General features: G+C 51.4%; 2 protein-coding genes and 1 long non-coding RNA gene across 3 annotated transcripts in view; 2 read left to right on the top strand and 1 right to left on the bottom strand.

Annotated features, from left to right (window-relative positions):
• LOC309623853 (uncharacterized protein) overlaps nucleotides 1-2564 on the bottom strand; it is a 166966-nt gene extending 164402 nt beyond the window's left edge. The window contains exon 1 of the transcript XR_014241671.1: nucleotides 1069-2564. The gene's annotated coding sequence lies outside the window, so the exon portion shown is untranslated. The remainder of the gene's footprint in view (nucleotides 1-1068) is intronic.
• Nucleotides 1-15513, top strand: part of LOC309623865 — a 543116-nt gene that overhangs the window by 249822 nt on the left and 277781 nt on the right. The gene's annotated exons all lie outside the window — the stretch shown is intronic.
• STC2 (stanniocalcin 2) lies at nucleotides 115-14372 on the top strand. Its single transcript, XM_082381112.1, has 4 exons — nucleotides 115-508; nucleotides 2572-2714; nucleotides 5523-5734; nucleotides 10824-14372. The coding sequence occupies exons 1-4, from the start codon at nucleotides 358-360 to the stop codon at nucleotides 11224-11226; spliced, it is 909 nt and encodes a 302-aa protein (XP_082237238.1). The 5' UTR covers nucleotides 115-357; the 3' UTR covers nucleotides 11227-14372.

The raw sequence follows: 15513 nt of genomic DNA, 5'->3' as shown, positions 1-15513 counted from the left end.
AGGCCACGCCTCCCGACCGTGTTGTCAAACGGGCGGGGGTCTCGGATTGGTCCAGCCGCCGGGACAACACCTGCTCGACTCCTTCATTCAAGTGACACCAGAGCGTCCAGGGATATTTGAGGCACCATCCCTGCCATTGCCGGGCACTCGCGGCGCCGCTAACGGCCTGGTCACATGCTCTCCAGAGAGCTACGGGAGGGCGCTGGGTAACCTCTATCCGAGCCGCGGCCGCAAGGAGGGAAAAGGCGAGCGAGGAGGAAGAGTGGGAGGAGGAGGGGAAGCGGCGAAGGAGGAGGAAGAGGAGGAGGGGAGCACAAAGAATCCAGGTCTCCGGGCGGGAGGTTTACACCAAGAACCATGTGTGCCGAGCGGCTGCGCCAGTTCGTGACCCTGGCTTTGGTGTTGGCTACCTTCGACCCGGCGCGAGGGACCGACGCCACCAATCCGCCCGAAGGTCCCCAAGACAGGGGATCCCAGCAGAAAGGCCGTCTGTCCTTGCAGAACACAGGTAAGTGCGTGCGCCCCAGCGGCGGGGAGCTGCTGGGAGAAGACACCCGGCACCCACGCAGAGCGCCCCGGGCGCTTCGCCCGGAACCGGGCGCCCACCCTGGGCCGCGCAAACTCTTGGGGTGGCGTAGGACGTGCAAAGGAAAGCGCGAGGCAAAGCGAGGTCCGCGCCGGGCTCCGCGCGCCCGGAATCCGCACGTGCTGGCAGGGTGATGAAATGGCTGGGGCAGGACTTGTTGCTGTCCTCCCTGGGTCGAGGGTAAATGAAGCAGCGCCTGACGCGGCCAGTGCCGGCTCCGGAGTCCCCGGTCCGGTTCAAAGCTCCCTGCTCCATCCTGACTGGCTTGCGGGAGGCACGGAGGGTCCCCGGAGCGGGGCTGCGCCCTGAACCCGGAGAACTTCTCTTCCCAGCCGGCGGGCCGCGGCAGGACCGCTTCTCCCCTTCCTCAAAAGATGCCCGACATCCGAGAACTTTGTAGGCGAGACAAATTGCATTTTGAACTTTCCCCTTAGGGGGCATTCCTTTCGGAACGGGTAGGGGCGGGTGGCGCAAAAGCGTACCTCTGCGGTGCTGCCGCCGTCCCCAGCTCCAGGGCAGGTCAGCAAGGGAAGAAATGGTGACACGGCCCGAACCGTGCGCCGCAGCTGCTCGACCGGCTCTCCGCTCACCCACAAGCTGCCGAGCACCGCCAGGCGTGCAGGGCTCGGGGCTGGCCCTTTTCCCAGCCTCCTGGAGAGGAAGAAAATCTGCCTACAGCTCCTTCGCTCTTCACGGCCCTCCCTTTATTTAGGGGGCCTGCGAACCCGGGGGCGGCGTGCGTGCGCTCACCGCACGAGCAGGAATGCACGAGTGCCCATTAGCGACGCCCGGAGCGAGTGAATCGCGGCCCTGCGCGCTCCTGGCCGGCGCGCCGGGGCCGCGCGTGGGGTCATCCGGGAGTCTCCCACCTCCATAGGCGGGTCCCAGCACCCGCGACCCGCGCGCCGCTCATCCCAGGACCCTCGCCCACCCTCTCCTCAGGGAAAGTCCCAGAGCTTTCCCTGAGAATCGAACGTGATTTTCGCTAGTTGGTGACCCTCAATAAATACACGCCCCTCGTTCTCTCCGCAGATTTAATCTGAATGTGGATTATCTCCTCCGACCCCGCCCTTCTTCCAAAATATACTTTTCTGATGTAATTTTGTGGTTGGTTTAAGTCAAGGAATTGGGTAGGGGGAGGGAAGGAAGACAGGCTTTGCGCACGGCAGCCTGACAGTTAACTCCCTCTCAGCCTGTCCTTTCACAGAGACGAATTAGGGCCACATTCTGCGAAGGAGGGCGGCAAACTCCCGGGTCGCGGGAATTCTAGGGGATGAAGCGACAGCTCACCCCGGATCTCTGTTTAAAAGGAGCCTCTAACTGCGAAGGTTGCGTTTCTGCAGACTAGCCCCCATCTGACTCTATTCCTGAGCTTGCTTGCAAACCGCAGCTTCCCTAGCCTGGTATTTTTAATGCGGATGGTTTGGAGGCGCTGCCTTAATAGGAATTTTGTTTTGATTTTTAGATGTTGAATCATAAAGCTGAATTGAAACTGCTTTTTGGACGCTTTCATTTGGGGGTCAGGAAGGAAATGGCCTTGATTTAATAGCAGCAGCTTCATCCAAGTAGAGAAGGGTATTTCATTGATGAAGTACAGAAGGGAAAGAGCAAGCTAATCGGTTGAAATTTTATTTTTGTCTGTGGGTTTAGAAAGCTGAAATATCTTATGCTTTCAAACTAAGTATTCCCACAAATACTTTAATAAGATGAGAAGGATGAAAAATGGAGTGTTCAGACCTAACTTCGAATTGTGACTTTCGCAATGTAGGTTTGGCTAATTTTTTACAAATATTTACAAATACATTTTCATAAGTAGATTAAGTGATGAAATTTTCTTTCCCTGGTTTTTTAGATCCTGAAATAGTCACTTCTAACTTTTTTTCTTAAATTTTCTTTTAGTCATTACTTTTATTTCAACCCGCCTCTCTGCACTCCCCAGCATGGCTGAGAATTTTGTATATGATGGTATGTAATTCTCATTTTAGCGGAAATCCAGCACTGCTTGGTCAACGCTGGCGATGTGGGGTGTGGCGTGTTTGAGTGTTTCGAGAACAACTCTTGTGAGATACGGGGCTTACATGGAATTTGCATGACTTTTCTGCACAACGCTGGAAAATTTGATGCCCAGGTAAAAAACCATATTGAGCGCCAAGAATGTTTTGTGTTAGCGTAGCGTGATCGAAATGTTCATTGGAAAGACTTGTTAACAGATTTTCTTAGCTGATCGTCATGGTGGGTTTTAGCACTTGCCAGAGACCTTCTAGGTGAACAGCAGGATGCCAGTGACTCCCCACTCCACTCCTGGCGTTCAGCTTTCTGGACCTGTCATGTAGGCTAAATCTTTCTCCACTCTTCAACTGTGTCTCCACACACAGAGTGGAACGGAGACCAAGTTGAACACTTATCTGAGGATTCTTAGCAGAGAAGACAAAAGTCATAATAAATAATAAACACCTTCGGAGGGACACCTAAGGATGTCTGGCTACCCAGAACCCAGTCTGCAAGGCCCATCACATTTAGGAGCAGTACGTTGAGGGGGGAAGGGCAGGGACTCCAACTGACCATGCCGAAAGCTATTTTCAAGAATAAAAGAGACACAAAATCTGTAGAAATTCATCATGTCCTAGAGGGCATGTGGGGGACTTCCCCGGTGGCGCAGTGGTTAAGAATCCACCTGCCAATGCAGGGGACACGGGTTCGAGCCCTGGTCAGGGAAGATCCCACATGCCGCGGAGCAACTAAGCCCGTGCGCCGCAGCTACTGAGCCTGCGCTCTGGAGCCCGTGCTCCACAACAAGAGAAGCCACCGCAATGAGACGCCCGCGCACCGCATCAAAGAGTAGCCCCCGCTCGCCGCAACTAGAGAAAGCCCATGCGCAGCAACGAAGACCCAACACAGCCAAAAATAAATAAATAAATAAATAAATTTAGAGGGCATGTGGGCAGGCAGCATGGATAAATCAGGGCCTCCAGAAGAGCAGACTTTTCTCCCTCCTAAGTAGCAGATCCTCCTTTCCCAACCTGAGAAGTCAGAACCCTGAATGAGTCCTGCTCTATATAATAAATATAGTCAGGGCCTGACCCACTTCAGTTATCCCAGGGTCCCCAGGGTAAAGCCCGGTTGCTGTGTGGGCAGGAAAAGAACCCAACAAGCAACTTTATGGCTCCAGTGCCCACGATCCAAACACATTTCAGATGGAGTGGAGCGTTAGGCTCATCTCCTTCATGTCCTCCCCAGCCCGTAGATGCACTATGAAGTACCCTGCAGTGGTTACAGACTTCCTCTCCCAATTCATTGGAGAGCCATGACAGTGTTTGGATGAGGCCAACAGTTTAGGTGTGATTTATGAACATCACCAGTCACCCTGTACTGACATCCTGTAGAGAGCCTGACAAAGCAACGCCTGGGAACCAGAAAGCAATGTGACAGGGCTGGCAGCCTCCCCTACAGAGGATGTGGGGTGGCAGCAGGGGAAACAGAAACCGGGGAAGGAAAGAGGAATAGAACGTTTGAACTCCTTGAGACTCCCTAATACAGCATCCCTTCTGGATTAACTGGAATTAGGAAACGTAATAGGAAATCCGGAGGAAAGATGTGTATTTCAGGGCAATCCCACAGGATGTCAGGGAAGAATACCAGAGCATATTACTGCAGCCCGCGCATACATTAATCTTCCTTTTTTTTCTCAACCAACAGCAGCGTGTTCTCAAGTTAGAAGCATCCCTTTCAAGTCAGACCTCAGCCCATAACTACTTAATAAAGTGGCACACCCTACCCTCCATCCTATTTGGCTCCCACTGGAGAGTCAGAGGAAAGGGGGCTATGGGGAGGTGGTTTTTCAGTGATCAGACACTATCTGTAGACATTTCAACTGCTTCTAAAGGAGAGAACTGAAATAAACATGCTGGCTGGCTTCCCACTTCCAACCTAAACCCATTTACTTTCTCAACTCCGGTACGTCCGGGCCTGTCTAAAAACAGGGGGTGACCTCTCCAACGACAGCTTGTTTCTATAGTAAGTGGGGTGCGGGGATCCCTGGGTAGGTATCCCACAGTGCCTCTCTGCCCCGGGAGGTTGATAAGGGAGCTGCCGGCCCGGGCTCGCCTCCACACCCCGAACAGCTGTCTCCTTTCTAGGATAAGAGCAATCTAATGGGGTTGCCAGGAAAGAGAACTGTAGGCCAGATGTATGCCTGGCTGCCTTCGCCACTCAGAGGCCGGGAGCGTGGGGGAGGGGCTGTCAGCTGGGCAGTTCAGGCTCCAGATGCTGCCAGGCGGTGTGCCAGGCGGGCCTTTTAGAGGCAATAACCCTAACAGTTTAAAGGAGTCGAATTGCTTTCAAAAAGGAAAAGAATGCTCCTCCTTAAAGGCTAGGAGGAGGCAAGAGAGAGTATGGGTTGGGGGTGGCCGGAGGCACTGAGACAGAGAAGGGAGGCCCAGCTAGCACCCGATCTTGACATCACTAGAAGGAACTAGGAAAGATGTGAGATTTGGACAAGCAGGCACTTTCTACTTGAGAAAAACTCTTGCTGGGCACCACCAAGGAGTTCTGGATTTATGCCTGGCCAAATTCCCCTTTGTGTTCCAGAAGCGTTGCCACCAAACGGCCAACAGTGGGCCACCTTGAGGATGGAGGGCCATGGGAGGCCCAGGACCAGGAAGGCTAGCAGAGCAGGTCAGGAGGAAGGAGGCCGATGCGTTTGTCTCCCAAGTAACATCCTTTGGGGCCGAATGCGGGGGTATCACGTCACTCTGGACGGACCTCCTGATGTAGCCTCAGCCTGTCACCTGCAAGGGTGTCCGTGTGCGGCAGGGCCTTGGAGTTCAGTTGTCAGAAAAATCCCTTGTAAGCCCAAAAAGGGTAAAAAAGTCAAAGTGTGTAACAAGGACTGGTCTCTTCCGCCCCCCTCTCCCTCCGCTGTCCCCTCTGCTCTCAGGGCAAGTCCTTCATCAAAGATGCCTTGAAGTGTAAGGCCCACGCTCTGCGGCACAGATTCAGCTGCATAAGCCGGAAGTGCCCGGCCATCAAGGAGATGGTGTTCCAGTTACAGCGGGAATGCTACCTCAAGCACGACCTGTGCTCTGCCGCCCAGGAGAACACCCGGGTGATGGTGGAGATGATCCACTTCAAGGACTTACTGCTGCACGAGTGAGTGCTGCCCTCTGGGGGCATGGGGGTGGGGGGAAGGGAATGGTGCAACTAGGATAGAGGAAGGGGAGGCCTCCTGGGGCTGGAGGAGAGTCTTCCTCGGTTTGAGGGGCTGGCTTGTAGAGGCTGAACTCTCCTGTCAAACTGGGAAGGTTGTGGTTTACCTCAGAAAGCGGCGCACCGACTCCCTGGGAGTCCCCTTCCAGCTGGCCTTCAGGAAAAGCAAAAGAAATTTCCACCATCGGTTTCGAAATCCTAAGCAGTAGCCACAGGAAATCTTTTCACCGAGCATGAGATGTGTAGAACTCGGAAATACCTTTCGTTTTCCCCTCAGCCAAGATCCCAACGGTGCTGACTGTTCCAAGTAGCCATGTAGGTGCCCCGGCAGACGGCCGAGAGCTGATCATATATATTGAGCATGTACTAAGTGCCAGGTATTGTGCTAAGGGCTTCATAGGAATTTTTCACTTGATCCACATGACAGCGCCGTGAGCTAGGTACCATTCTCATCTCCACTTTACAGATGAGAAAACTGAGGTTCACTGCGGTAAAGGTCGCACAGACAATGAAAGGCAGAGCCAGGATAAGGAGGCAGGCGGTCCGGCTCCAGGACTTACACTCTTACATACCAATAGCTTTTTTTCCTGCCTCCATAAGCTCTCCTTCCCTTTAGAAGGTCCAATTCACCTTCTCTAACATTAACGGCCTCCCAGAGAAAATACAAAAGAAATGACGAAAACTTTAATCAGCTAAACACCTTTACGCCAAAGTGAGGAAATAGGAACGTACTTATTGGAAGACTTGCAATTCGATCATAAACCCAGGACATCTCCTTCCTTAAAAAACATCCCTATAGGATCCTAAATTTTGCAGAGTAGTAAAACATGTGGGTACCGTCGTTGCTCCTAACACAGTAGCCCCTGAAGGTTACAATGGCGCCTTCCTTGGGAATTTAGAGCAGAAAGCAAGCTACTAGCTAAGCAGTCCAGTACAAGTCATAGCACTGTTAGTCTTTACACAGTGACTCATTGAGCCAAATCAGTACAATTTTATGAACTCTTGCTCCTTAGTTTGTGCCATGGCCTCCCCCAGCTATGTCGCTAAACAGGCCACTCCCCATCCCCACATACACCACTTAGATCACAGAGGACGGCAACCGTCGCCTGTCACTTTCCACTTGATTATGAGGCTCTAGGTATCTTGCAGCACCCCTTGGTGCAGTGTTAGAATTATAAGATTCACCGTAAATCTCTGCCGGTAGCTCTTGCCAAGAGCAAACCAATGTGGCTTTTCCTTGAGTTACACTAACGCCTGATAAAATATTTTCTATTCTTCCAAATCCCTATAGAAAAACAAAGCAACAATAACATCAACAACAATAGCAATAACAATAACTATCATTTTCTGAGTGGGCCAGGCCCTTTGGCCAGAGACTTTACCTGGATTATCTCATTTACCTTTCCCAACAGTGCTACAAGCCAGAGAATACTGTCCCCATATAACAGAGGAAGAAAGTGAAGCTAAGAGGTTAAAGGTCTTACTCTGAGGTTCAATTCCTACTTTTCAACTTGGGAATTGGTGATTCTGAAGCCAGTTGTCAGGAATAGACCTCAAACCTCCTTGTAACCTAGGCTGCGTTCTCCCCGCTAGACCGGCTAAAGGCTCAGTGGTCCCCAAATGTGGCAGGATTTTTCCCTTTTCTCAGAAACAGCCCCATTCCACCAGCAGAGCACTGTGAAATTTCCTTCCTTCAAGGTGCCCCTGCAAGAGGCAGACACCCCATGGCTGAGAAACTCATGAAGTTCATTTGTCCTCAGCCCACTGTCATCCTTTAGAGATAGTTTGTTGGCCTCAAGAATGGATGACGGGGCACTAAGTTTTTAATTCTACGGTACGTTCTTGGAGCCAAGAAGACTTTGTCTTTCTGGAGAAACGTCCTCTGTGGGGAAACTGAAGGTTTTGAGGTTTTTCGCCACCCTCCCCACCTTGAATTTAAGGAGAGGTAAAGTACTGTGGCTTTCTGACATCTCCTCTACGGAAACATGGTCCATGGGGCCACGGGACCCTTACTTCCAAAGGACTCCTTACATCATTTAGAGCCAACACATAGCCCCCACCCAGGCCTGCTCTGGAAATGCTGGTGGTCCATCCCGAAAGCAAACCTGGGCCATTTTCTTAAATTCTCAGTGTGACTGCGTACAAGTCATCTTGCCTCCTGCTAAGCCGGCACCTCTGGCTCCCCACAGATCCCCACTACCTCCCCTTCTGAAGCCACGACTACACAACGCGGCAACTAGTACTTCAAGCTGAACTGACGTTTTTGTTTTTTAACTATCTTAACTGATTTGGGCACCAAAGATCCCATCAGTCCCCCAAATATCAAGAAGACCATTTAAGAATGTGTGGCATAGGCCACAGATAAGAAAATGAAAACTGAATTTGCTCTTCCCTCTAGAGAGGAGGAAATCACAGTCACTCCAGAATCCACGTCTCCCCCATCCCTCAACCTGGTCCTCACCCACCCCAAAACACGTTCAGTTAAAGGGGCTTCCTTCAAACTCTCCACTCCCCTCTGCTCCCCTCACCCCTTCCCATCCCACTTCCTCCCTATCAACCGCTTGGCCACCACGCACCCTGTCACTGAGTGCTGGCAGCCTCCAGGCACGTCCCGCTCCAAGTATTTTAAAAAATCTTTTAGCCTTGCTGACGCCCAGTGGAGAGAGCTGGGCTTTGTCATTAGACACGGGCTGAGCTAGCAGCCGGAGAAGGCACCATGCCAGCTCGGAACAAGCTTAGATGAACACACAGCCCTCCCCACAGTTCACAGCTTTCTCCTCAGCCGACAGCGCTGAGGGCACAAGAGAGCGTGGGCTAGTCCAGCCTTCCGGGACCGCCTCGGGATTCGGAGAGCTCCTCTGGTGGGCAGGACGCCCTGGCGAAGGAGGCCAAGAGGCAGTCTGTGCATTCCCAAGAGGCCCCTCCCCTTACTCTGGGGAAAGAAACGAAGAAGAGCATCCCCAAAGGACAGATGCTCAGCCTCCACGATTTGCCCATCTAGCCCCAGGGGGTGGCAGGTAGGATCAGATGCTAAAATCCCGATGCTGCTCTAGCAGACGTACTCGGTGACCCTGACCTCCCTGAGGCAGTCAGTTGCTAGTTTTCAAAAGATGGAAGGAAACAGACATGCAGGGACATTTCCCTTGTGTTGCCCCATGCCCTCGTCTCTTAACTCAAGCAGACACGGGTCATCGCTGTCCTTGTCACGGCTAGGGGCCTGCCTTAGAGAGTTTCAGCACCCTGCCCATCAGCCATGCCCAGACTCTCTGACTCTGAAGGCATCAAGTAGGCCTTAAAAGGCAGCTTGATCTCTTATCAGCCTGAACAGTCCTCCTCTCCACTCTCAGCCCAGCCCCAGGCCTTCCCAGCCCAGAAGCTTCCAAAGCCACATTTTCCCCCCACCTCGTCTCCTTTTTTATATCGATGAAATGAGGACAGTTCACTCAATTACAACTTGAGGACTAATTCATAAAAATGGCAGTAAACTACTTCACAAGTCTCAAAACACAATCTGCTCTTCCTGCTTGGCGACAACTGTCAACTTGCGGAGAAAAGATTAAATGCGCTATAATGCAGCCCCCCAGGTGGTCCGGGCTCACAGAGGAAAAAATTCTTGTTCTTCTTCTTACAAATGATCTCACGGTTCCAGACTGATTTCCTGCCCAAAGGGACGGCCCAGAGCTTCAATGTTCATGATCAGAGATATCCAGAAATTCTGCCAGTGAGGACTGCTTAAGAAAGCTGGTTAGCCACATGGAACACTCCATACCCCTCTCCCACCTCGGGGGTCTTAAAAGTCCAGTGAGATGTAAGAAAGGCTCAGTGAGTGGGCCAGGAGAGCCCATTGCCTGGGGGTACCTTTTGCCAGATGGGCCCCAACATATAAGAAGCAGGCACACTGCTCCAGCTGTCTGCACACACCTCCCACCCGCAGGAGGAAGGTTTGCATGACGTGGTCATCCAGCACTTTCCTAAAGAACAACCCGGGGCAGCTGGGATGGCCTGAGCAACTGGCCCTCCCCTTGGGATCCCAGCGTGCTTATTTCACAGACAGCTGGCTCTCGTCCCAAGCACGTAGACCCCTCTCAGCCAGCTCTCCCCTCCCTCATCTCCCGTTGTGGGGAAGCCCAGATTGGAAGCATAGAGAGGCTTAGACAACCACTCCCCCACCTGAGCCTCTGCTACCAAGGAGGGGAAGAGCTCTGTGGGAACTCACATCCCCCCAGCCTTCTCTGCCTGTTCCGGACTCCTCCAGATCCAGAGGAGAGTGCATCCAGAAACTTCCCAAAACACCCTTTATCACCATGAGCCCAAACCAGGGGCAAACACAGACCATGGGTAGGATGGTTTCTTGGGAGCCTCACTTACAAAGCTCACCTAGGAGAAGGACACCCCGTGCAAAGCCAGCCAACCTCGCTTCCCTGCCATAAAGACTCCTCAGTTTGGTATTTAAGGCCCTTCACCATTTGCCTAAGTATCCCACTGGCTCCAAGACCCATCTCCACTCCCGCTAAAATCCTCCTAGCTAGCACACCCTAAACAGACCCGGAGCTCCCCTGCCCTCTTATTCACACAGCTGGCGTTCTTGCTCCCCCCCTCCCCAGAGATTCTTCCTAGACTTCTAGCATATGCACCTGTGAATTGTCACTGGCCCTTTTTTTTGTGCATGGCATGCAGGATCTTAGTTCCCCAGCCAGGGATCGAACCCGGTCCCCTGCAGTGGAAGCGCGGCTTCCTAACCACAGGACCACCAGGGAAGTCCCTCACTGGCCCTTTTTCTTGTGGTAGGCTCTCTCCCCAGCCTCCAATTCTCTCCAATGCCTGGCATGGAGCCCGGTACGTAATGGCCACTCAGTCAATGTTGGTTGAGACCAGTACTCCAAAGAATATGGGTAAAGGCTTCAAGTAGTTCCAGAAAGATCTTCCACCAAACCAAACCCAAGCCGAGCATTGGTCATGTCCCTCTCCCCTGGTATATCGGTCCTGCCCTCTGCAGGCGTACTGCATCCTGGGTCTCTCTCTCAATCTCCAGACCCTACGTGGACCTGGTGAACCTGCTGCTGACCTGTGGGGAGGAGGTGAAGGAGGCCATCACGCACAGCGTCCAGGCTCAGTGTGAGCAGAACTGGGGAAGTCTGTGCTCCATCTTGAGTTTCTGCACCTCGGCCATCCAGAGGCCTCCCACGGCGCCTCCCGAGCGCCAGCTCCAGGGCCACAGGGCCAAGGTCTCCAGGGGCCACCACGGCGAAGCAGGTCACCACCTCTCGGAGCCCAGCAGTCAGGAGACCCGCCGAGGTGCCAAGGGCGAGCGAGGTAGCAAGAGCCACGCAAACGCCCACACCCGGGGTAGAGCGGCCGGCCACGGGGCCCAGGGAACTTCTGGAAGCAGCGAGTGGGAGGATGAACAGTCTGAGTATTCTGATATCCGGAGGTGAAACGAAAGGCCCGGCCGGGAAATCTTTCCTCCACGCCGTCCATTTTCTTCTCTCTGGACATTCCAAAACATTTGCCATTAAAGAGGGGGGATGTCACACGCAGGATTTGATGGGGATTGCGGACTTGATGGAGGTGTATGTTAGCGGCATGAACAGGTGAAGCGGAGACTCCCTGGGCAGCAGCGAGGGCTCGGTTGTGCCCGCTGGGTCCCGCACCTGCACATCCCGAAGGGAGGGAGCCACCCGGCGTCCTCATTGCAACTTTGCCTTCTTTCCATCCGCGGAGCCCCTGGGCGGCAGCCTGCGGTTCCCTCTGCTGTGGGAGGCGATGGGGAGGGGCGGGGGTGACCCCCGGGGCTGGGTCGCGGCCCAGACCGCAGCTTCTGGTGCTGTCTTGGTGGAGGGCAGCTGGATTCCGGTGCAGGAGTGGGTGTGAAGATCTCCCTGGGAATCAGGAGAAGGGTGGAGAGGAAGCAGGGGCCGTGTGGGTGCTTGGTGCCAAACCAAATCCAGTTTCTTGCATGGGACCTTGAGGTTTGGAGCAACTTGGGAAGGGGCGGGTGAGGGTTCTAAGTGTAATTTCTGAGCCATTGTTCTGTCTGGGGCACCCTGTCCGAGGGAGTGGCCCCTGTGTGTTTGTATTTTAACCACTGCTTCAAGTCTCGATTTCACTTTTTTTTTTATTTATCCAGTTACATCTCCATATCTGTCGTCTAAATAAATAGCTTTCAAACAAAGCAACTGGGTCATTAAAACCAGCTCAAGGGAAAACAAAAAACAACCCATCTTTGGGGCCTGAATTGTTTTTAGTGCTATTTTAAAAGGAATCAAAGAGCAGTGTAGCCGTACATCTGACTGCCTGACGTGGGCTCATTGCCACTTAGGGCAAAGCCACACCTGGAGGAAAATGCACACAGGAGGAGTGCATTTGACAGATTTCCTTTTGCATTTCGGTATCTCACCTTGACCCTCAGCCAAGACAGATAAAGCACCGTACCCTGGATTCCATGAGGCCAACTTGGAAAGCTGGCCTCTCCGTGCTGGAGGATGGAAAAGGGGAACACAGAAGGACTACTCAGTAATTTTCACCAAGGAATGCCGACCTTTTGCATAAATGGAGGAGACTGCTGAAAATCGCTGAGGGACGAGATTTCCCAGATCCAGATTGAAAATTTAGCAATAAGAAAAGGAGTCAGAGTAAACAAAAGAAAGGCAGAGAGGAGAGACAGAAGTAAAGATACAGGGAGAAGATTAGAACAGAAAGCGTCAGCCGTGGATGTCTTGTGGCTACTGAAGAGGTTTCAGAGATAGGCCTTTACTTCTCTTTCCCAACAGGCTGCAAATTAAAGCTTATCCTTTCTTGCAGCCAGTACTCAGACAGGAGCCCAGTATTGCAAACAATGGATGGATGTGCTGGGCCAGGTCCTTCTAGAGCAGGGGTCGGCAAACCTTCTCTGTAAAGGTCCAGATAGGGAATACACTATTTTCGGTTTGGCGCTTTGTGTGGTTTCTGTTGCAGCTACTCAACTAAGCCTTTGTCGCCTGAAAGCAGACATACGTAGACAGCACATACCAAATAGGCTTGGCTCCACGCCATTAAAATTTTATTTAACAGGGACCCAACTGGATTTGGCACTTGGGCCTGAGTTTGCTGACTGCTGTTCTAGTGGCTGGGCAAAAAAGTATGCATCTTCCATTTACATCAGCTCATAGCTTTCCCTGAAAGCAACCTGAGGCCAGAGATAAAGAAGCTAAATTTATCTACTCGAAAATGATTTGTTCCACCGAATGCCCTTACCCAAAGCACAGCTAGTGTTTATATAACCCAAATCCAATTTCATTGCTGCCAGGACATGGTGCCGGAGCGTCATTTCCCCAATCTTTCACGATCCATGTTGGAAAGAAACCATTTGGGTGTCGGGGGAGGGAGACAAAAGGCTGGGAGAAGCACCTAGAGAGAGCTGGAGCTGCAGAAAGAGGAGGAGACGTGCACTTAATCCGGCTCTGCCCTCGGAGGGAGGAGGACCGGTGTGTCAGGCTCTGCCATGGCAACCGAACATAAACCATGTTCGGTTTATGTTCAAGCCACGAACATAAGCAGTGGATGCCCTCACTGCTTATGCCTTGAGAACGTGTCTCAAGCCACGCAGCACGTGGACTGTTTTCCTTACATCACTCAAAAGCTGAGGCAATAACATTCTCTCGCGTTGCTGGGTCAGCTGTTCATTTGTTCGCCGGCTCCTGGGCTGGATGGGTGAAAGGCATCACTTTTATGTTTTCCTCAGTGTAAATGTTTTACGTGTTCGCTCCTGACGTCCCATGTGTTGCTTCTATTGTAAATATTTGTCATTTGTATTTATTATCTCAGTGTTTTCCCCCAAGGCATAAAATTGCTTACTATGTTGATCTGAACCCCCTCACTGATCTCTGTTGTATATTTTTCATGCCACTGTTTTGTTTCTTCTCAAAAGTCAGGTAGAAATCCTTGCATTCTGGTTCCTAATGTTTTGAAGCCTACAATAGTATTTATTGCTGAGATTCTTTATCTCAAAACTGAGGAAAATCCAAATTCCTGTAAGCATGGACAGAGGCATTTGTACAATCTAAAATGTAAGCAAAGTCACCCTTAAAAATAGGCCCTCAACTTGGGGCTTCGTACTTCATACAAATTTGCTCTTGAGCCTTCCTTTGAGGAAGGATGTGGATTCCAAATAAAGATATGATGTTTATTTTGAGCCTTGCATCTTAACAAGATGATCCAAACACCTCTCCTTTGTATCAATAAATAGCCCTGTTATTCTGAAGTGAGAGGTCTGAGTAGAGTGAAATGCTAACACTCAAAACTAAAATAGAAAACGCCAGCCCAGAGCTATAGTCATACTTTGACACACACACACACACACACACACGGAGAGAAATTTCAACTCGAACCAAGGAAAAGTCTTCGTTAGAACAACATGGGAAAACAATGCTTCCAGGGCCCATTTCCTAAGGAAGAACAACCCTCATCCGATCTCAGCATTGGCACCACGTGAGCTTGCTAAGTCATAATATCTGTTTCTGTTATGGATTTAGGCAGCAGGACCTGTACATTGTCACACTGCATTATCTTTCTCCAAGCATTAATAAAGGTTTTAAATAATTGACTTCCCCTTGAGTAGCGTTATTGTCTGAGAGGGCTTTGGATGGGCCAAGGGAGTTGGCTGTGAGCAAGTGGGGTTTGAGTCCATTTTAAATGCTGGATGTTCAGATATCTACAAAAGAGAAACAGACTCACAGACATAGAGAACAGACTTGTGGTTGCCAAGGGGGAGGGGGTTGGGGGAGGGAAGGATTGGGAGTTTGAGATTAGCAGATGCAAACTATTATACATAGGAGGGATAAACAACAAGGTCCTGGGACTTCCCTGTTGGCCTAGGGGTTAGGATTCCAGGCTTTCACTGTGGTGGCCCAGGTTCGGGGCAAGATCCTGCAAGCTGCGTGTTGCAGCCAAAAAAAAAAAGACAACAACAAGGTCCTACTGTGTAGCACAAGGATCTATATGCAGTATCCTGTGATAAACCATAATGGAAAAGAATATGAAAAAAAGAATATATATTATATGTATAATTGAGCCACTTTGCTGTACAGCAGAAATTAACACCACATTGTAAATCAACTATACTTCAATAAAGATTTTTGTTAAATGCTGGATGTTCAGTTTACAGGGAGGGGAACCCAGGGAAGAAGACCACCCTGGGCTTCTCCTCCATCACAAGGACTCTGTTCAAAACCCTGCCTGAATCACCCAGACAAAGAGGAGGATGAGCTTCCTGGGACCGGCCCAGGGCCATCAGGGCGGTCCTCACAGCTCCCTCTGGAGTCCACAGACCTTGGAGTTGGCCACGCCTTCTTTCAGACTGAGCCTGCAGTGGACGCCACTGGAATAAAACCTCAGTGGCTCTGCACAGGCAGGGAAGCCTCTTCCCCAGCTCCTCCTCAACACAACAGAGCTGGAGTCCCTGATTTACTCCACCATTGGCATACCTACTATGTGCTCAGGACCACGCTAGGCATGTTGCATACCTAATCTCATCCCCAATATGTCCCACAAGTAGCAGGTCTTATCCCCATTCTACAGGTGAAGAAACCAAGGTATAGAAAAGTAAAGCAGCTTCTCCCAAACCATGTGGCTAGTGAGGGGGGAGGGGTCTGAACTCAAACCCAGATGTGTGACTCTAAGGCCGCATGCTTTCCCCCACTTCAGGCCTAGATTCTCCACGTTTGATTTCTTTTTAAATGTAAACC

This window comes from Balaenoptera borealis (assembly GCF_965194805.1).
Source record: "Balaenoptera borealis genome assembly, chromosome: 2".
Classification (NCBI taxonomy): Eukaryota; Metazoa; Chordata; class Mammalia; order Artiodactyla; family Balaenopteridae; genus Balaenoptera; species Balaenoptera borealis.
Note: the sequence above shows the minus strand (reverse complement) of the source record. Positions and strands in the feature narration are given on the sequence as shown.

What these genes read in the sequence shown, in the direction of transcription:
- STC2 (XM_082381112.1), top strand. Translation starts at nt 358, where the DNA reads ATGTGTGCCGAGCGGCTGCGCCAGTTCGTGACCCTGGCTTTGGTGTTG. An exon ending in TCTGTCCTTGCAGAACACAG is followed by an intron (nt 509 to 2,571) that starts GTAAGTGCGTGC and finishes TTCTCATTTTAG; the next exon opens with CGGAAATCCAGCACTGCTTG. An exon ending in AAGGACTTACTGCTGCACGA is followed by an intron (nt 5,735 to 10,823) that starts GTGAGTGCTGCC and finishes CTCAATCTCCAG; the next exon opens with ACCCTACGTGGACCTGGTGA.